This window comes from Sphaerodactylus townsendi, linkage group LG04 (genome assembly GCF_021028975.2).
Source record: "Sphaerodactylus townsendi isolate TG3544 linkage group LG04, MPM_Stown_v2.3, whole genome shotgun sequence".
Taxonomy (NCBI): domain Eukaryota; kingdom Metazoa; phylum Chordata; class Lepidosauria; order Squamata; family Sphaerodactylidae; genus Sphaerodactylus; species Sphaerodactylus townsendi.
In genome coordinates this window covers 122,625,880-122,648,043 of record NC_059428.1, presented here as the reverse complement: position 1 = coordinate 122,648,043, position 22,164 = coordinate 122,625,880, and the positions used below count along the sequence as shown (strand labels likewise).

The 22,164-nt window shown below is 43.5% G+C and overlaps 1 protein-coding gene across 4 annotated transcripts in view; it reads right to left on the bottom strand.

Moving 5' to 3' along the window:
• Positions 1 to 1,763: 1,763 nt before the first annotated feature.
• The window catches only part of TBC1D4 (TBC1 domain family member 4), a 120,108-nt gene continuing 99,707 nt past the window's right edge, over positions 1,764 to 22,164 (bottom strand). For all 4 annotated transcript variants that reach the window (XM_048493012.1, XM_048493015.1, XM_048493013.1 and 1 more), the window contains 7 exons: positions 17,813 to 17,971; positions 15,850 to 16,008; positions 14,258 to 14,502; positions 9,182 to 9,341; positions 7,414 to 7,583; positions 6,646 to 6,822; positions 1,764 to 4,257 (listed from right to left, as the gene is read on the bottom strand). In XM_048493012.1, coding sequence (XP_048348969.1) covers positions 4,039 to 4,257; positions 6,646 to 6,822; positions 7,414 to 7,583; positions 9,182 to 9,341; positions 14,258 to 14,502; positions 15,850 to 16,008; positions 17,813 to 17,971 — 1,289 coding nt within the window. In that variant the 3' untranslated portion in view covers positions 1,764 to 4,038. The remainder of the gene's footprint in view (positions 4,258 to 6,645; positions 6,823 to 7,413; positions 7,584 to 9,181; positions 9,342 to 14,257; positions 14,503 to 15,849; positions 16,009 to 17,812; positions 17,972 to 22,164) is intronic.

The window sequence follows — 22,164 nt, the reverse complement described above, 5'->3', positions numbered from 1 at the left end:
ATACTTTGCTTGACCTTTAAAGAGTCCCAGAGCCGCTTACAATGGGCTTCCCTTCCCCTCCACCACCACAGAGACCTTGTGAGGCAGGTGAGGCTGACAGAGTTCTGAGAAAACTGTGACTAGCCCAAGGTCACCCGGCAGGCTTCATGTGTAGGAGCAGGGAAACAAATCCAGTTCGTCAGATTGGAGTCTGCTGCCCTTAACCACACCACCATGCTGGCTTACAACCATTCAGCATGGAAGCCTTCATGGTAACCTGGAATGCACAGAAAGATTTTAATACAGGCCCCTTCAAACACACAGCCCAGCTGTTCATACAATGTACAATGGCATGATAACTATGCTGTCTGCATCATTATTTACCATAAATGCTTAGCCATTAATTACATACACTCCCTAGACCAGGATGTGCATTTTTCTAATTAAGGGGCTTAACTTTTTGAAATATTCCTATCCATCATGATGTTTACATTCACAAGGTCTTCTGCTCTACAAACCTCAAAAAATGCATTTTCTGTCATAATGCAAGTATCACTAAGATCTTGACTAGCTTGACTGTTGCTGAATCTGTATACTGGTGTCAAATAGCTTCATTGTAACACATCAATATCGTGTACGTTACAACACAGTTCTCCATTACAGATGCAAAATCCCAGCTTGACCTCATTTTAAGGGGTTTAGGAAAGGCAGGTGTAAAGCATGCTTCAGAAGACTTCTGAAAGAACTGCGACTGGCCCAAGGCCACCCAGCAGGCTTAATGTGTAGGGATAGGGGAACAAATGTGCTCATGTGGAGGAGCAGAAACCAAATCCAGTTCTCAGGAGTAGTGGTTAAGAGCTGGTGCACTCTAATCGGGAGAACAGGGTTTTGATTCCCCACTCTGCCACCTGAGCTGTGAAGGTTTATCTGGTGAACCAGATTAGCTTGTGCACCCCAACACATGCCTGCTGGGTGACCTTGAGCTAGTCATAGTTCTTTGGAGGTCTCTCAGCCCCACTGACCTCACAGGGTGCTTGTTGTGAGGGGGGAAGAGAAAGGAGAGTGTAAGCCCCTTTGAGCCTCCTTACAGGAGAGAAACAGGGGGTTATAAATCCAAACTCTTCTTCCTCTTAACCACTGCACCATGCGGCCTGAATAAGATGTTCAATGAATGAGTGTCCTTGCCCAAAATGGAAAAAAAAACCCAGCCTTAGTTAGGCAAAATATAAAATTAGGTAGATCATGTATTTGCATGATGAATAAAAGCTGTGTAATTTTCACTCTTCATATAGCATTTTAATAACATTTCAACTACAACCAGGACCATTTGGGCATGTTAAAGCCCACAACTGCAGACCGGCTAATCTGCTTATATTTAATAGCTGCGCGCTCTTCTTTATGAGATTAGAGATCACACATCCTGATGTAAACAACACTTGATATTTCTAAATAAACGATGCTTGATGTATCTGCACAGTTTATTACTTTAGCCAGTAATCCCACTTTCAGGTTCGAGACCCTGGTGCTTGAGTTGCCCCTAGGGAAGAAAGAGCTTAGAATGTTAATAATTTTTCCTACAGATCTGTTTTATTGATAGCAGTGCCTTGATCTTGTAAGAGGTTTTTTTCCATCCGATAAATTTTGCGTCAAAATCAGAATGTAAGACTAAACTGGCTGGATCAGATTAAAATCATATCAAGGGTGGCAGCCGAGATATTTCCATATCCACGCTTCCATACAAACACGCACACCTCCACATTACAAACAAAACCAGCCAATAGAACTGCAGCAATGACATTTATTGGAAATGTTCCAAGTGATGGATGAGTAACTCAAAAGTCAATGCAAGTCCAACATACAGTGAAATATTCTGTGCTTCAAAATTAATTTTAAAAAAAGCCGGGTGTTCCCAAACAACTTGATCATTGCTGTACACGGTCCCACAGTTCTCTGGGATTTAATTCCGTTTGCACAAATTGCATCAAATGGCTTCTCTCTCTCCCTCGAACTGGGGAAATACAGTATTATTGCAGTGCCATCTAATTCCATGTGAAATTTAGCCGCTCAATAAGAGGCAATAATCAATGGCAAGGAAACAAAACTATCTGAGTCTTCTGTCGCAGGACCAAAATTAATACAAGTTACGTCAGCTCTGAGGATTTCCTGTCCTCCGGCTGGACCATAACCACAAATGGGAGAGAGTGATGCTGTGGCACACACACAAAAACCCCACAACGTTGTTGTCCCCTCCCGCATCTAATTTGTCATTTGCATAATGGGTGTTACAACGGAAGCCCAGGCACACCCACTCTTCCCCAATTGGCATGAGTAAGACAGCTTGGCAGATTTTGGCACTTTTCTCATTATTAAAACAATTTGACAAATAATAAATCTCTACCAAACCTGATAATAATTCAAGCATTTTCCAAAAATGCACGTTTCCTGGGTGTGACTGACAGCTATTTGCATAGCTTTGCCATTCCCTATAATATCAAGCTTTGACTTCACGGCCTGGTAGAAGAATTCCCCACTCCCCTCCCCCCGCAAAAAATGCTTCAAAATAGCAAAGAGCAGCGGCTAGAAGAAGCCGCCTGAACAACATCAAACAGTGTCCATGGCCTTCTTTGATTTTTTAAATTTTGTTTTAAAAAGCATACTACAAAGCAGATATTTGCAGCTGAAATGTATCCACCACTAGATCTAGATTATAGACTCTGTGAAGAGTTAACACAAGAAAAGCCTACATGCTTTTCTGGGGCAAGTGCATCTTTGCTCTGTTTTAATAATAATCCTACAGTGTTTAAGAAATGCTAACGCATACATTTTATTCAGTACCCTTGTTCCAACAAGGAGGTGGGGGTGTGTGTGAAGCTGGAACGAACGTTTGACCCCATGGCCCTTGAAACAGTGAAGAAAATAATCCTACAAAGTTCCCTTGACTCCTTGAAACCTTGAAATGACAACGCACATTCAATTGCAGCGCACACCATTTGCGCCAAAAACTGCGTCGCCTCTTCTGCTCCTCAACGCCTGAAATGTATGAGGAGAAACCCTAGGCGAGGAATCTGCTGCTGGACCGTACCATTTCAGGTTCTAAGATGGGAGACGAACTATTTGAACGTTCTCCATATAAACAAGGCCGACACATACAGAATCAGCATGTCGGAAGAAGGGCTACCCTAGCGGCCTCTTCCAGATGGACTAGTTGTGCGCAAGGTCCAGCATTTCATCTCCCACCAGCCCTCCGGGGATAACACAGTTCAATGGATCCAGCTTCTTGTGATGTTGCTGCCATCTGACTCTTCACAGAGCAAGGGGCAAGATCTGAAAGAGAGAGATAACTTCCAACCTTCGCCTCCTCCCCCGTCAACTTTGGGAGATACAGAAGGAAAAATAAGGCCAGGCCACCTGGAGGTGCCTGAAAAAGCAAGTTGGAACTAGTGATTCTCAGTAGCAAAGTCACATCGGGGGAGCCAACAGGGATTAATTTTACATAGCTGTGGCTGTCAGCAGAATTCACTGTAGGCACATGAGAGCTCAAAGGGATTTTTCTCGTTTCCCCATTCCTTTCTCTCCATCACATCACCACCTCAACAAAAGAACCCCGCCCCCATTACAATGAGAAACATGCTATTCTTTGGAGGGGAAAAATTACATTCCTGTTTTGTTTCAAGTATTAATTAATGTACAGAAAGACACAACAGTGTTTCTTTTACTACAGGTCAAGAAAACATACTGAGGTTGACGTTTGGAAAGTCATCACTGGTTCCCACTAGTGAAATATCACCCTTCCCCCCTCTCCCTTTAGATAAGTCCTAAATATATATCTAATTGTCTTCATTAGATTTGAACTTTTTTTTTTGCATTGCAATTTATGTACACACATTATTAAAAACATTTAACCTGGGATTTGCATATCAAGGTTGAAAAAGGCCTCTCTTTCTGCTCTAAGAATCCCAGTACCCGTGTGAGGCAGAGCAGATACCCTCAACAGCAGCCGGTCTGTCTCTTTCCTTTATTGTCAGAAAATGGCGTCGCCTGCAACTCTCAATTTATGGCTTATTTCCAGATCATGTTTGGGTGACAGTCCGCCTCTTTCAGCAGCTGCTCACAAGCCGACAACGCCTCAGCAGGCAGATGATGACAGATCTTCTCGATAGTCTTTCGATAAAGAGTCTTCTCTTGCTCCAGCGATAGGATCAAACTCTTCATTTTGCTCTCTCTCGCCAAGACGTCTTCCAAATTTGATTCCACGCTCTGGAGTTTAGCATGAGCGGCCTACAGGAAGGTTGCAAAATGGAGGTTTGACAAGGGGACAACTGATAGAGGCAATAGACATAGCTATGGTGTTACAGGTATTCTTTGTAACAAGTTAAGAGTTGCATGAGGAGCTGCACACAGGGTTTATGAGAAATACTTCCTGCATTTACGTGTTAGGAAGATGACCTTGTGTGTAAGATTACCCCCGCCCCAAAGAAAGTTTAACAAAAAATTTACCACATAAATTGGATGATAACCCCTATTTTTCTTGATGACTATTTTGTGAGGAGGGGATCTTATCTTTCTTTCAGGTAAATACTAGTAGTGAAATTTTGATTCTTTTTGTTTATTTAGGTCTGAACTTCAGCAGTTCTGCATTTTTGCAAAATTGCCCCACTTATGAAGATTTAGGGCTAGGTGAAACTGCTCATCTGGTGATAAACCACAGCAGAATAATACAGGATATACAAGTGTGTAAAATGGCTTCTCCCTTTGCATGCCTGCATGAGGTAAACTCTACACGGCTTTTATCAACCCATGGAAGACTTTTGATTCTATTCCTTTTGCCAGAGTGTGGGAAAAGTTAACTACGAACTTCTACAGATTGTCTGGTCCTTTAGCTAATTTTACAAATTCCACCACAATAACGCTGTTCAAGAGAGATGGGGAAACAATAGACAGTTGACCAAAATCATCAGGATGAATAGAGGTGTTTTGCAAGAATGCCTTTTGTAGCTAAACTGTTAGTTGATTTTGATCCTCATGTGATTCTTATAGTGGCAAAATTCCTGTCTACGCCATCTTAAAATGTGTTTTAAGAAGAAAGCTTTTGGAGATGTTTAAATATGAAGCTGGTTGCTATTTTGACCTTGTTTAAAGGATAGTATTGCAGCATACGGCCATGTTGACTGCATGGGTGACCCCCTTTTACTGCAATACAATTTCTTCTTCTTTCGCAACACTTTCTTTGCTACAGTTATGTCAACCGTTAAGTTTTTTTTTGGGGGGGGGGGGGTTAAGTCTTTGCCTACACTGATTGCTTTGTTACCACAGACAGTTTGATTAATTGTTTGCTTTGCACTTCTGAAAATTCGGGGCCCAGTGCATTGTTTTATTAGAGATCTATTTTGTAATCCACCTTGAGTTCAGTGGGAAAGGCGGGATAGCAGCCACAAAAATAAACAATAATAATTTGTGCAATTCTTCACCAACAGTGTAAGGTGACAGTCTAGCAAAAATATTCTTCCCCTAGATCAGGGGTCTGCAACCTGTGGCTCTCCAGATGTTCATGGACTACAATTCCCATCAGCCCCTGCCAGCATGTCAGGGAATTGTAGTCCATGAACATCTGGAGAGCCACAGGTTGCAGACTCCTGCCCTAGATCCCTTTGATTCAATAGATTGGTTATACCCCACTGGAAGGCATGACACCAGACTGCATATAATTAATTTGCTGGATCCTGCTTAATGCCCAGTGCCAATGAGCCAGTGTGGAATTGGGTTAGACAACTGGAAGAAGAGAGGAAGAGTTTGGATTTATACTCCACGTCTCTTAGGCCCCTTCCGCACATGCAGAATAATGCACTTTCAATCCACAATTTCAATTTCACAATTGTTTGCAAGTGGATCTTCCTAGTCTGCACATTAAAAACCTGCTGCAAAGTGCGTTGAAAGTGGATTGAAAGTGCATTATTCTGCATGTGCAGAAGGGTTTCAAAGGAGTTTCAAACTCCTTCCCTTCCTTTTCCCCACAACAAACAACTTGTGAGGTAGGTGGGGCTGAGAGTGTCTGAAGAACTCTGACTAGCCTAAGGTCACCCAGCAAGCTTCCTGCGGAAGAGTGGGGAAACAAATCCAGTTTACCAGGTAAGAATCAGGAGCTCTTAATCACTGCACCACTCTGGCTGTCTGGGCTAGGACAAGGGAGAAACATTTCGGATCTTCACTCAGCCATGAAGCTCACTTGGGTGTTTTTGGAATGCTCTTTCTTGGTCTGCCTAAACTACCTTGAAGAGGTACTGGGAGGATAAAGTCGGTGGAAGAGAGAACTATATATGCCTTCCTGAAGGGTCCCTTGGAAGAATAGTGAGATGTCGAGAGACAGAAATAGAGATAATGACTGTGTCCAACTTAAATATGCAAAAGTTCTAGGTCTCCAAACACCTAAATAAGAATTGAGCCAGGAAGATTAGCTGATTTGGAGGGGAAACTGTGTCCATGGATGCTCAATTTTTACCGCCTTGCCCCATCACTTCCTTTCACAGCCAAAAGAAACATGCATGTGGGAAGCCCAAAAAAGGAACAGAGGCATTTCTCTCCTCTTGCCATGATTTTTAGGTGTTCAACCATCATGGTCTAGGATTTGCATCTTCTGTTGATTATCACGCCTGGCCTTTTGTGATTTACCTGCAGTTTCTCCAACAGGTCCATGTTCTGTCTCTTGAGCTGGTTATTCATCCTTTCAAGTTTCTCAGGAGCCTCACCATCGTCACATGGATTCGAGTCATCCTGTAGCTCATCCTGAAGAACGTGATACTCTACTTCATAGGCATGAAGCTGTTTAGAAATATCCATCTCAAATACCTGCCAGGAAAGCAAAGGACAAGTTTGGCTATAGAAGATCGCAAGCTGGTTAAAGATGGGTATCACAGGAGAATCTGAGACAAACAAGCTTGCTTCATGACAGGCACTTTGGCTAAGTAGAAGAGTCTCTTCTATGCATGCAGAACATCCCAGGATCAATCCCCATCCTCTCCAGTTAAAAAGGATCTGCTGTTTCCCCCACAGGAACTGGTTACTTCAACAGTGAGTCAAATAGCCGCACAATAACCAGTTTCACGCACAGGTCTTTCCAAATATGTATGAAAACAATCACCTAGGACAGTGGATCGCCACCACGGACCTAGGAATTCCTGCTTCCATAGAAAGATTTCAGTCTGACGTGTCAAGAAACAGACGAGACATTAGTTTTACTCAGATCTACTCATAAGGACCTCCTGTGATACCTTCTCTGATATGGCCTGCAAAGAACAATTACTGATTCAAAGGAGTTTAAAGATAACAAAGGTGAAGAATGCCACTGGGTCAGACACAGTCTATGAATCAGGGCTTCTAAGAACCCACACTATGATAGATTGGTAGGAAAGAAAATTGTTAGAAAAGGTAAGAGCTTACCTGTGTGATAATCTTCTCCATCTGCAGCTTCGTCATATCCGGGAGAGTGTTTTTAAGAAACTCAACTATGTTCTCAAAAGTATCACACATCATGATTTGCACTTCTTGGCTGCTAAGCAGGCTGAGGGCTACTTTAAATATGACTTCTGTCCCTTGGAGGAAAATAATGTCTGGAGCGGAGACAAAAACATAGATCCAATAAGCATGCAACTTCAAAATCATCTCACGATCGTTATTATTTTTTAAATTAAAAAAACCAACATATGATACAAGAGGCAAAAAGAGAATACGCAAGTTGTGTCATACTTTTTTATCAGGAGTGAAACATTGTGAAAGAGTTCTGAGAGATTAAGGGGAAATGTGCTTATTTTAAGGGAATGTGTTTTTAATTAAATGATGCCAAGGTTAACGAGACAATGGAAGACAAACTGGGCTGGTATCAAGAAATTTCCATGAACTTACTCTAATAGCTATATCATCTCCTAGTTGACCTGTGTGTGTCAATAGCCATTATGAATAAAATCAGCCATATTTCTCTATTGGTCATGCACACACTTTAGGTTGGCAACTAAAACCCACCAAGACATAAGGTATTAAAGCAAACGATATGGATAAGAACATAACCATAAGATGGCATTATTTCCCTGTAAAAAAATCCCTAGTCTAGAAAGTGAAGATCAAACGTCTTCCAGACAGCAACAGATCAGATTAGAAGGGTAGCACCAAAGCTATTAATCCAAAATACTGATAACCCAAAACAGTATCAATCAGGTAACATGCTTTACTATAGACGGTACCTGAAGATATCTACCTCATTAAGACAGCATTTGCATGCTTTCAGATCTGTTGTGTTTCTTTATTGTAATATTTACTTAAAAAATACAAACTTTCTTATTTGATTTCAGAGGACTGTGATCTATGTGCTAGCAGTGAGAATACAAAATTACAGAGTATTCCCTCAGAGGCCATTTTGCTCATTATGTGTTTTAAGCAGACATTAGTATTGCAGATCAGTTGCAATAATTTTGCTGGCAGGAAAGCCAAGACACACAGTTAAGTGTGTTTTGAACATATTTCACAAGACCACCACAGAACAATTTCTGCCATAATATCTATCTGGGGCAAACAGTTTCCCCTTCCCTCCCTTGCATGCCACCCCTCACTCCCTCCCCTTACTTGAACAGAACATATGCCACAAAAGCATTCCAATTTTATACCCATTATCATGGCACTATCGTGGTGCCCCTTGGTAGCTGTGACATGGCATGGTGCTACCACCATCAGCTTAGATTCTCTTCCCAATGCCTACTGGAAAAGGATGTTATGGGGAGGGGTGGACCCGCTCCACAAACCAATTGCTTCACAGCCTCCCCTAAACAAATACTGGGAAGAATTCTGTGTTAACAATGTCAAGCCCCTCTTATTTCCCTTGGGAAAGGAGACAGACTGTAACACCAGCTTAGACTTGCAGTGTACATCTGCCTACAAAACATATGTGTTAATACTTGGCTAAAATCTAAACATCAAGATCCTTTAGAACACAAGAAATCTGAGCACAGCCACACGTTTTTTTAAAAAAAATGCAGAGATCAAAAGTTTTACATACCCACCAATGCTAATCTAGTCAAATGTGTCGGCTAAAATGGTAAGTGACAATCACTCAAATGATACTCGGAGGGTAAGGTGGGGAGAGAACGTACACTGATTTGATAAACTTCAGCAATTAGCAGTGATCACTGCCTTTACAACGGTACCAAAAAGTTCTTACCAAAAACTCTAGCTACAAATCCCAATGGAAACTGTGAAGCAAGTAAGGTTAGAAACCAAGGGGCAGCATAAAGGCTGGGGCTGATTTCATTCTCTTCCAAGTGGTTGTAGAGGTCCCTGTGGTAGTCATGAAGAAGCCTTGACAGCTGGTACATCTGGATCTACGATAACATACGAGAAGGAAAAGCGATTAAGGGATTCATCGCATGGCTTTATCTGAAATGGAAACAGTAGAAACGGCTCCTCTCAGCTGTGCTCTGTGTATGTGTGTAAAGTGCTGTCAAGCCACAGCCGATCCATGTGGGTTTTCAAGGCAAGCGATGTTCAGAGGTGGTTTACCATGGCCTGCCTCCATGTGAGCTGAGAGAGTTCTGAGAGAACTGTGACTGGCCTAAGGTCATCCAGCAAGCTTCATGTGGAGGAGTGGAGAATCGAACCCATTTCTCCAGATTAGAGTCCGCTGCTCATGGCAACCCCAAAGGGTTTTCAAGGCAAGAGATGTTTAGAGGTGGTTTGCCATTGCCTGCCTCCATTCTGAGATAACTGTGACTGGTCACCCAGCAAGTTCCATATGGAGGAGTGGGAAATCGAACCCAGTTCTCCAGATTAGAGTCCATTGCTCTTAGCCATTATACCACGACGGCTTGAGTTGTGCTACCCAGTGGGTTTGTAGTGGGATGTAAGCTGTTGGAGGCCAAAGGATGGTGAGGAGGCAGTGTGGGCTCTCCATCCGGAGCTGGTAGGTTGTGAGGTATCTGTTAACTTGTTTGGGATGAGGGTGGCTCTGTTGTCAGACTTCTGAGAAGGTAAAAGATACCTGCAGCAGCCCTAATAAAGGTAAAGTTTCCCCTTCAGTTGTGTTCAGCCCTGGGGTACCACTGCAAGCAGTGATTTCACAGGCAAGGCGTTTTTGTGGGGTAGTTTGCCATTGCTTTCCCTGGCTATTCTTTACCCCCTAGCTGTGTGCTAGGTGCTCATTTACCGACCAAGGAATGGATGGATGGTTGAGTTGACCATGAGCCAGCTGCCAGGATATCTGACCCACAGGGGGCTCGAACTTTTGACCTTCTGAGTGGCAGTGCAAGCACTTCACCACTACGCCACGTGGCTCCTACACTAGCTCTTACCTAGCCCAATCTGATCAGAGCTTGGAAGATAAGAAGAGTTGGTGCTGGGTGGGGAAACCACCAAGCAAGACTGGGATTGCTCTGCAATCATTGCCCATGATGGCGCACCACCTCTGCTCACCTTTTGCCTTGAAAACCCCGAGGTGGAACTTGATGGGGTTGCCATGAGTTGTAACTTTGTTCTACCTTTACCTTAAATTATACAGGTCACGAAAGAAATCATAGACAAAAATAATTCCTCACTGGCCTAAACTTCTCAAAGGTCACCCTTTCACTAGGACTCCACTAGGCTCATTCAGGGACCTTTGGACAAACAATGTGGGTAACCGCATATTTCCCCTGGTGAGAGAAACAGCAGCTCAGACATAGCTATCTCCAGTGAATAAAAAACACCAGGAGGAGCAAAGGATAGAACTCCTGTCCCCGTGCTCTTTCCTCCTTGATAAAGGCAATCCCTCTTGCTGCAGTCGTGAAAGAAAAGAACATGGCTTAAAATATCCATGGAAGAAGCTGCCCTGTGTAGCTGAGACCTCGGAAGGAGGAATTTGTTATGACTCATTTATCACAAAGCCACTCCTGCAGGATGCCAAAATTTGGCACCAAACAGTTAAAACGCACTGGACCAAGTATGTTTTGCAAGACAGATCAATGCTCCAGCAGCACGCAGGAGCCCGGACCACACCTGAAACGGAATGCTGAGTTGCCGCAGTTTATGTGCCTTATCTGGCGGGGGAGACGTTAATTTATCTCCTCAAGAAGCCAGGAATGTATATCTGTTTTCAAAATAACTCATTTCCTGACCATTCCGTAAACTTCCCCCAGTCCACCCCTTCCAATCCTTAAAACTAGATTCTTGCAGATGCCATTTGGAAACTCATAGATCGAGAATTACAGTTGTTTTTCTTCTAGCCTAAAAAGCCATCCCAAAGCCTGCCTTTTCTCCAATTTCTTGGCTGCTGCGCCTCTGTCACAACTCTGCGCCATGAGCCAGGCCCCCGACCTTCCCCCTGCCCCACCACCACAAATGCTGCGTTTTCCCTTGACATATTGCCATTCTGAGCAGGCCGGCTCTCCCATCTCTTCCGAAAAGAAATGAAAAACAGGCAGACATTGATTAGCTGTCAAGATCTATTATATTGTTAATGGAGTTTTTAAACTTGAGAAAGAAGACCGTTCCTAAGGCAGGAAACTGGTTGTCGGAAGAACGGCCTGATTTCAGACAAGATTACTCACAAGCAAACTTGACCAAAAAGGACACCATTTCCAAAATAGCGTATTGGAGGGTATATTTGACTATATCTGCACACTAATACACAATTGCTGCTATATCCTCTTTTTTAAAAAAATGCCTAGATTCAGTACCCAGGTAGGAAAAAAAATGAGGAATATAAAATGCTAAACCACACCTGGCTTGGTGGCTCCTTCAAACTAGCATCCAGAAATGATGCAAAAAGCCTCCTGAAACAGCTCTTCTGCTGAAGAACACCCAAGGAGAACACAAACCCCACACAGCCAAGTCAAACAACATCTCTATCTAAACCACAGGGCAAATTTTAATGCGCATCTGATGTCTGGCAAAGGGAAGTCTCTCCGCTTGAACATGTATGTACATAAGCGCTGTCAAGTCGCCACCAACTTCGGGCGACCCCAGCAAGGGGCTTTCAAGGCAAGCGAGAAGCAGAGGTAGTTTGCCATTGCCTTCTTCTGTAGATCCTTTCTTGGTGGTCCCCCAGGAAAGAAATGACCCCACCTAGCTTCCAAGATCTGACAAGATCCAGCTGTTTTAGACTTTCTCCCCCCTGCCTCCCAACACTCTAGACACCAATCCTTAAAACTAGATTCTTGCACATGCCGTTTGGAAACTCACAGACCAAGAATTCCAAACATTATTCTCTGCCCAACCGCCTACATGCTCTCCTGCTATAATGAAATTGTCAACTCCCTATGGAAGAATGGTTCAATATTTTCACAACTTCAGGCGTTCCGTCACACCACAGAGCTTTTGTGCAAGCTCGATTTAATGCCCTTCTCTCAGAGGTACTGATAGGGAGATATTGGAAGACTCAACTGGAAGACAGAACATGCATATGTTCCCCAAGTGCCCTTGGCTCAACCCAACACATCAGCTTGGATTGCCAGTTACATGCAATACCATATAATATCTTTATCCTTCCTCTAAACTGTTCTAAAGACCTTACAAATGAGGACGGCAGGGTTCAAATTTTGTTGAACAACTGTAATCCAGAGATCACTGTTAAGGTTGCTAAATTTCGCGTTGAAATTGTCAAAGTTAGAAAGTAGACTACTGTGAGTTATTGTGAATTTTATTCAAATCTTGTTTATTGTGTATTATCTAAATCCTAATAAACGATGAGAATGAAGCAAGGGAAGGGGAGGGAGTGAGGGGTGGCATGCAAGGGAGGGGAGGGAGGGGGCGGAGGCCCAGCATCTTCACATGGCCCACCCACACTAGTGGAGGGAGGGGTGGCATGCAAGGGAGGGGAGGAAGGGGGCCTGGCATCTCAACCTGGCCCACCCACCCTAGCAGAGGGAAGGGGAGGGGAGGGAGGGGTGGCATGCGAGGGGAGGGGCAGATATTGTCTTTAGCTGTCTTTAGCTGTGGCAGATACTGTCTTTAGCTGTGGCACCCAAGGATTCAGTGGCCGATTGCCTGCTGGCACATGCAGTGGGACCAGAAGTGTGTCGGGCAAGAAATCTTGTCCCAATGCACTTCCTGTTTGTGGCACGCCAAGGGAGGAGGTGCGTCAGGGCAAGATTTCTTGTCCCGATGCGCTTTTTCTTGCCCCATGTGCTTTCTCACTTTCCACAGGGTAAGTGAGAGCACTTCTGGCGTGAAATTTCATGCCAGAGTACGACAAGGACAGAGAACAGCTGGCAGTGATTAATCGACCAGTTAGGGCTTTATTTATATGCTGAAAACATGAACTGGATGCTACTCCCTCAAGACTGAACAGTCCTAACAAGTTCAATTTGCCCCCCCACCCCACCCTCAATTGTCAATCTGCCCCCTACCCCACCCCCCAACACCATATTGCTTCTGAATTCTGGTCCACAGAGGTGTCTTCTCTGTGAAACTCCATGGCCCCTTCCGCACATGCAAAATAATGCGTTTTCAAACCACTTTCACAACTGTTTGCAAGTGGATTTTGCTATTCCTCACAGCTCCAAAGAGCACTGAAAGCAGTTTGACAGTGCATTATTCTGCATGTGCGGAATGAGCCCATCTCTTCACAACTTCAGATTCTATTTCCCTTGGAACTTTCTTAACTCTGAGGTTGGTTCCTTTGATATATTCTCTTCAGCAGTTGTGTTTCCAATTGTTTTCAGTGTACATCTCCACCCGTTCCAACACTATGCCACTAATTTTCTGAGTGTCAACAGGATGAATAGGAAGAGAAAGGAAGCCATCTTGCTACCTGACTACCCATACTGTGCTTTTTATGTCTGTTCAATAGGCTTACCATTTGCCCGCTGAGAGGACAATCCCATGCCCTTGATGATTTGAGAAGTGGGAGAAAAAAATAGAGAGGGGGAAAGAAACAACATTGATGGTGACACTCTAGCAATTTCCATAATCTCTATGGTAAAGGCCATAGTGACTTCACATCCTCCAAACTTCCACCCAGCAGTGATAACACATCCCCTGCAATACTCTCTGAATTATCCCAGTCAACAGGGTTTTAATTATAGACTGAGACATTCCTAGATTGTCACAGAGGATGTGATGTCATCTCCCCTGGAAGTCCACCCTCTCCAGGCATCACCCAAATAATTGTCCAGCACTCCCTACACAGTGGTTGGCAACTTATGGCTGAACCTATCAGGCTGGATTCAAGTCCATGAACTGCAGTATGTGACGTGGACTGAAATCCTTACATTGCTCTACCATATCAACACGCCCTGAAACGATTTTCATTCTTCTGCCTTACCTGTAGTGACATCATGTCAGGCCTGTACTGTTTCCGGAAGCCAAGGTCATACATGAGGAACTTCAGCATTTCAAAGGCTTGTTCTTCACTCATGTGGAGAAGCAGCACTCCGGCCACGAAGCTGATGCCTTGGCAATAGCCCACCTCCTTGTCCAGCAAGGAATATGCTTTCAGAAGATTGAAGAGGGACAGCTGCCCTGCTCCCAACTGAGCAGAGAAATAAGGGTGTGTTGGAAAGGTCCTTCCTGGAAAAAGAACAGGGAGGGAGGGAAAGTGTGGCTGTCAGTTTTTAAAACTTACCTATGCACTTTTATAACAAGCAGAGGTAGCAGGTATGCAAGCAATACAGGTGATTGTTTAACCAACAAAATAAAGTGACATCATGTACACACAGAGGTATTAATCTGAACAGTTAATCAGTTCTCCAAGCGGTTACAGACATGTCGCTAATGCAAATATTACCATGTATCTGTCTCTACAAAATCTGGAGTAGGAGGGAGAATGGTAAAGTCCACTCCTCAGTTTTACAGCACTTCGCCAGTTCAACCCCCCTTCTGTGTCGCTTGCACAGCACTTACCATGCTGAAAAGGACAATGAAAACAGAATCGCCCCAAACAAACTTAGCTTCCTCAGAGTGAAACAGAACACTCATCTCTGCTAGATCTTTCTGGTACTCCAACTACCAGCTACAAGGAGTTGTTAAGCTTGAGCAGGGCCGAGGGAGAGTTGCAATACCACCACAGTTCAGCACACACATAACATAAAATGATGAAAAAAACAAGAATTCAGCAACAAACAAACGTTGAGTAGGGTGGCAGTGGCTTTAAGGGAAATTTCCAAAGATCCAGATTAGTGTCCTTCATCAGGGTTGCTGACTACAGTATGGGGAATTCCTGAAGGTTGGGGGGGGGGGGGAGTTGGAGAGCACAAAGATTGGGAAGGGGGCACGTGATGCCATGGAGTCCATCTTCCAAATCTGCTGTTTCCCCCACAGGAACTGATCTTTGCAGTCTTGCAATCAGTTGTCATTCTGGGAGAACTCTAGGCCCAGTTGGTAATCCCATCCCACATAAACTCCTATCTCTATGCCTGGCAAAACTGGAAAATAAACTATGCAAAAGAGAAACTAAATACACACAGTCTTTTTGCATAACTTAGACAGGTCACAGAACCCACTAAGTCGGGGTGCAAGTGTGGTTCATCAGCCTTGCTTCGGCTGGCCTCAAATGGCTATTTCACAAAATCCATGCTGTAACGCAGAAATCGCAGTAACGCCGGTTACACACCCGAGCTCTGAGAACAGACAGGCAGCTACTTTTCAGAATCCATTGCTGCTTGCAAGACGAACCTCATTAACCCGGATGCTCGACAATGTCAATCAAGAAGGAAGGACATGTTGTAGACGACCAGCCAGTTACTGTGTGCACGGAACAGGAATGCGAATAAAGTAAAGGACAGTACCCCGACAGCAGAGGAAGACTGATTTCCTGGCTGACATATATCTCCCAACTTGCATCCGTCAGCTGCCCAGGATTGTCTGTTCTATACATGGATAGCAAGTTTTCCTTCCAATACAGAATCTGCAAATTACCTAGATCTACAAGGATTGCATGCTGTTGAGTTGTCAGCTGTTTCAAGAGCTCTTTGTAGGAAATGTCGGGGGGCTGCTGCTTGTTGGACAGCCGATGTCGCACACGATGCTGCACAGCCAGGAATTGCCAAATTTCTCCCCGGCGATTTTTTGGCACACCTGAACATATTAAAAAAAAAATAGGGGTTTTTTTTTTTACAAATGGGAGTGGGGAAGAGGAGCTTTCTTTTTTATTTATTTACATGCTGGGACTCAAGGTGAATTATATAGGGTAGATCAATACAATCAACAGGATGGGGCATTCAGTAAACAATGAAATAGGATATGGGTTGTAGAACCAATCAGGGATTTAGAAGAAAGAACTGGAGAAAGGTAAATTATTAGCATGACACATTTAATGACACATAGGATCCAATTTATAGCAAACTATGCACAGTAGTATAGATCACAGTCCCTAATAATTTGACCAAGTAACTTTATGAATAATTTTGTACAGTGCTGCCTTTTGCTGTAGAAATCTGGCCTCATTTTGTCAGGAGCAGTGACACTCTTCCATAGTTACATTCAGTTAGTATGGCCACATTCCGGTATCATGCCCTTGCCCCATCTCTGCCTCTCCTCACGCATGAAGTCTGCGCAGAAGCTTCCAAGTTCATGAAGCCTTCAAAATTTGCTGTAAACACTGGTTTAGAAACAAACTCTTAATGAGCCCAGAATTGCCATGGAAACTGGCATTTGATTGATGACTTTGCAAATTAAAAAAAACTTGCTATTCTGCTTTCCCCATGAAGAGAAGAAGTACAAGAACCCAAGAGTGGGTTTCATTTGTGCCCATGAGAGGAAAACAGAGGACTGTTGTGCTAGTGAAAGGTTGGTTTATCTCTGCAAAATGCATCCCGAAAGAACAATCTTGATGCATGAAATTTATTTGCTTTTTTTAGTTGAAGTCATTCATTTTTAGAAGAAGAAGGAGGAGGAGGAGGAGGAGGAGGAGGAGGAGGAGAAGAAGAAGAAGAAGAGTTGGATTTATATCCTCCCTTGTAAGGAGGACTCTTGTATCCTCTCTTGTAAGGAGACTCAAAGGGGCTGACAATCTCCTCCCCGCTCCCCAACAAACACCCTGTGAGGTGGGTGGGGCTGAGAGAGCTCAGAAGAACTGTGACTACTAGCGCAAGGTCACCCAGCTGGGCATGTGTTGGAGTGCACAAGCTAATCTAGTTCACCAGATAAGCCTTTCCAGCTCAAGTGGCAGAGTGGGGAATCAAACCTGGTTCCTCCAGATTGCTCTTAACCACTACGCCACTGTTGCTCTTTAGCTTTGAAACTGAACCTAAACCATGCCTTTGTAGCATTTGAGATGACTATTTTTAAACTCTGCTGTTGGAACCTACAACAGATGCTACTTCTGGACCATGTACTTCCAAATGGCCAGTGCTAAAAAAAGGAGGTCACTGAGAGCCAGTGTGGTTTAGTGGTTAAGCATAGCAGACTCTAATCTGGAGAACTCGGTTTGATTCCTCACTCCTCCACATGAGCAGCAAACTCTTATCTGGTGAAGTGGGTTTGTTTTCCCCACTCCTCCATGCAAAGCCCACTAGGTGACCTTGGGCTAGTCACAGTTCTCGCAGAACTCCCTCAGCCCCACCTACCTTAAAGGTGTCTGTTGGAGAGAGAGGAAGGGAAGGAATTTGTAAGCAGCCTTGAGACTCCTTACAGGCTGAGAAAAATGGGGTATAAAAACCAACTTCTGTGAAACTATGAAAACTTAGATTTTCAAGTATAAAAACCATGGCAAAGAAACTGCAGATGACCAAGTGGTTTGCTAATTCTGCATTATGCTCTCTCTTTCCTTAAGATAACCTCCAAGTGGAAACATCAAGAGGCCTGTGTGTAACAATTCTTGTCTTATTCTACTTCAGCAGAGGAAACTGCTCTTGTACTGGACACATGCATACAAAAGTACCGTCTTTCAGAGTAGCATGAATATCTTCCATGTCGCATCTGATTTTGGCTCTGCAGTTTAAGAGCTTCTTATCCCAGACATTGATAACATCTTTCTGACAAGAACCCACTTCCTCGTAGTCCAACTTAACCTTTCGGGATTGGAGCTCATCTCGGCTTGCTGCGAGAAATAAGAGATAGAAAGAGAATGCAAGGCACACACGGTTGAAGATAAAGGATGACAGACGAGCAGTTTACAGCAAGCAAATCATACATGTGTTGAACTTCATGCATGTCAACCATAGGCAAAGGTTATCTCCCTGTAGGCCATTTCTCACCAGCCAGGATGAAACAAGACTTGCCTGAGGGAAGGTGGATTTTAGGTTCTGCAAATGTGCAGCCTTCTCTAAACTAGCCCCAAAATTTTGAGCCGTTGGAATTCTGACACAGCATGGTGGGCACAGCAATGAAATGGCTGCCACAGAAGGTGGAGACCGCCATAAAACGATGGCCGCAGCTTAACTCAGCAACATAATGTAGGTCCTTGTGATATGGTGGCAGCTGCTGCCAAAGCAATGTTTTAAAAACATCTCCAATAATTAATGAGAAGCCTTGCTGGGCAAAAGCCCTACCTGGCCGCACCCACTTCCAAAAAATACTTGGGGGCTTTGGCAGGTGCAATGGAGCCCATGGGAACCACGTTGGGGACCCCTGTCTTTACTGATCACTCTCAACTATATTCTGTAGTAAAGGATAATAAACTACAAAAACTAAAGATAAAGGAGTGGGGTTGTTGTTTTTTATAAAGACACGGAAGAAATAGGCAAGAAAGGAGCTACATTTCTATTATAACATTAACACCCCAACATTGATTGGCGTCCATCGTATTTTTTGGGGGTAATTCACACTGTGATTCTAAGTGAGTTATTCCCTTCTAGTCAATGGGCATAGAAGGGTGCGCCTCTGTTCAGGACAGCACAGTCAAATATTGAGGCATGCAAGGCTAATTTAACTGACTCCAACTATTTTGCTGATCTCAGTACTTCTGATGAGGCAATTCATGCTCTCCATGTGCAGAGCCATCCTGAGCCCGGTCTTGATCGGGAAGGGTGGGGTATAAATATAATAAAATAAATAAAATAAAACCTTTGATAGGGGTGCTAAATCTATATATCCCAGAAAGACCAACAGAAGATACAGCACTGGATCTCCTTAGCATATAGATATAACTCCTGGACCTCCTATTAATGGATAAATCAGTACTGACCTCAACAGTAATTAATACTAACCAGGTTTTGTTAAGCAACTTCAAATCCTGGGGCCAAAACAGATGTGACAGCACCCTCATGTCCACCAAATTTCCGCCATTTTTAAGACATTTAAGAATGCCACAAGGTCTTTGGTGCTCTTGTTCCCCCTCCAAAAGAGCTGCAGGCAATGCTCATTTCAGCACTTGGTAAGGCACATGGCAGGGACAGGCCAAGAGCAGCTCAGCTGTTCAAGACTGGGACCTAGCAACATTTTTAAATGATTTTAAAATGACTTTAAATGGCTTTAAAATAGTGGTGGTGGAAAATCTGAATAATGTTAACCATGGTTGATGCTAAAATATCCCTGATCAGGACCAAGATCTAGCAACATTTTACAATGACTTTCAAATGCTGCTGGTTTCTGATGAACATTAACCATGGTTAAGATTGATGCTAAAATACCCCTTATCGGGACCCAGACACCATTTTTAAATGACTTTAACAGGGCAGTGGAAAACTTGATGTTAACTATGGTGAAGACTGATGCTAGTCAAAGGAAAGGCAGTGGGAGCAGACACAATGCCATGGGTCTTAAGTGTTATTTTAAAAGTCAGCATGACATTTCTGCTAGCTCAGAGAAAATTTATTTCCACATTTCTTTCAGGCACCAGTTTTGTGTTTGGCTTCTGCTCTACCAGTCTCCCTTAATTGGGAGCATCTGCATTGGCACATTCACTGCGAAATTTCAGGGTGCCTGTTCTTACCAGAAAAATAAGGCCTCCGAATACCACAACAATGTTTGACCACTTCATTAAATTTACCCTCACAAGAACATTCTGAAAGCATAACGTTTCACAGATGGAGGTGCAAAACCGAGGCCAAGAAAGCAACTTGTTTGGCCAGGTGGAAAAAGATTTTCAATTCTGCATCGCGTGCCCAAAATGTCAAGGCAAAACTGTGAAGTAAGCGATGACAACAGTCACCTGAACTGGGTCACAGGAGAGGGAATAAAACAAATAATGTGCGTCAATGTGAGATCAAAATGGGAACAGGAAAGCTCGTCACAGAAATGTCATGAGATACTGTATGCTTCCATGCTTCAAATCTTTCTCAAAGTCAATAGGCTGTTAGACTTGGAATTTCACTCATGGTGTGCCTTGCTGTTATTTCAGATTTTAAATTGTGGTCGTCTTAAAAACAAATATTGTTTTATTTACACTGTAAGCTGCCTTGAGTTCTGCAAGGTAGAAAGGTGGCTTGTAAAGGTTTTTTAAAAAAATAAATATTGTTTAGTGCATTCATATGGGCTTCTTGAGGATAAGTCTGCTTAACCTTTATCAAGGAATGTTTTATTCTGGGGAGTCTACTCGAGATGCTACTTCAGTGGTGGGATCCAAAAATTTTAATAACAGGTTCCGATGGTGGTGGGATTCAAACAGTGGCGCTGCCGCACACATGCACCTCCAGTCCCTATTGGGCAGGGAGGTTGCTTTAGTAACCCTTTCTCTGCACTCAGAAAAAATTAGTAACCACTTCTAGAGAAGTGGTGAGAACTGGTTGGATCCCACCTCTGCTTACACCCCCCCCCCTTTCTCTTCCTTCCTTCCCTCTGCCACTGAAACACTTAAAAAATTTGTTCTTTCTGGATTTGGCAGTCCTCACATTAAATCGTACTTAAATGGAATTATATTTGTCTGTGAGGTATGACACTATCAAATTTTCTACATGCTGCAGAACTGAGGAGTCAAAGAGGTTTTCCAGTAGTTTGCATCTGGCTCTGTGTGTTGATGCCAGATGTTTGTGCAGCCACATACAGTTTTGTGAGGGAACTGTTCAGTAGTTGTTTTAACTTGTTTAATGCTTCATTCAGGAGAACATTACCCATAAAGCAATGGGGGAGTTAACCCTCTATCATCATCATGGCTTGTAATCTCGCAGGTAAGAAATGTTTTATAGCTGTGGATTACATCAACACACAAATCACATGGACAGAAACAGAAAGCTCCGTGCCACAGATATTTGAGGATATTTGTTATGATATTATCAAGGGCACTATTCACGGTTCACATAAAGAATGAATATTCCAAGTTGACAACCAAATGAATTCTGAAAGCAAAGGTCAGTTTTGGGCTGGGATGAAAATGATCTTAACATGGCAGAATTATTTTGAATCAGCTGTAGAACTCACAAGATAAACCCCTCCAATTGTGCCTGGGTCTGCCAGGAGGGCTTTCAGTCAGATATGCACGGTGTCTTCAGTGTGCCAGACTCACCTCTCAGATATGTGGGTAGCCCGATTCGGATCAGAACTATTGTGCACGGGGAGAGGACATTTAAACCTCTCCCCCATGCCATTTTCCTGACCTGAATGAGGGGAAACGATTGGCCATGTTGGAAAAAACACATCAGCAAACTTAGAACCCCCAGCAGGCAAATATTTATTTGTTTATGTCATTTTTGCCGTGACATTTACCTAAATGGGGACGTTAAAGGGTGCATACCGTGTTCCACTTTATCCTCACAACAACCACCCATGGCAGACTGGAGATTCACACCTGATTCTCACAGATCCTAGTTTGATATGCTAACTATTAAACCACACCAGATCTCTCGTTCCCCCATGAGCTGTTTTGAGTTTTTTAAAAACCCAGCATGGGAGAGAAAGCATAAACCCCTTTCCCTACATACAACAGTCCCAAGTCAAGTGGGACCCCTGCACAACTAAGAACTGAGCTCTGACACAGGAACTGTATATCTGACTGAAGGTCCTTTTGGCAGATCTCAGAATGTTGGAAGGTGCTGTTAGGACCTCCGTGTCAAGGCACTTTTACGTTCAGTAAATATGGGATCTTTATGTTCCAAATATGGCTGGCAGGAGAGGGGAAAATGGAAGAGTGAGCACTCAGTCTCACTCAGAAATGGGCTCAGAAATGGCAAATGCAGTTCAATGTAGCAAAATGTAAAGTGATGCACATAGGGGCAAAAAATCCAAACTTCACATACACGCTACAGGGGTCAGTGCTATCAGTCACAGACCAGGAAAGGGATTTGGGCGTCTTAGTTGATAGTTCCATGGGAATGTCAACTCAATGCATGGCAGCTGTGAAAAAGGCAAACTCTATGC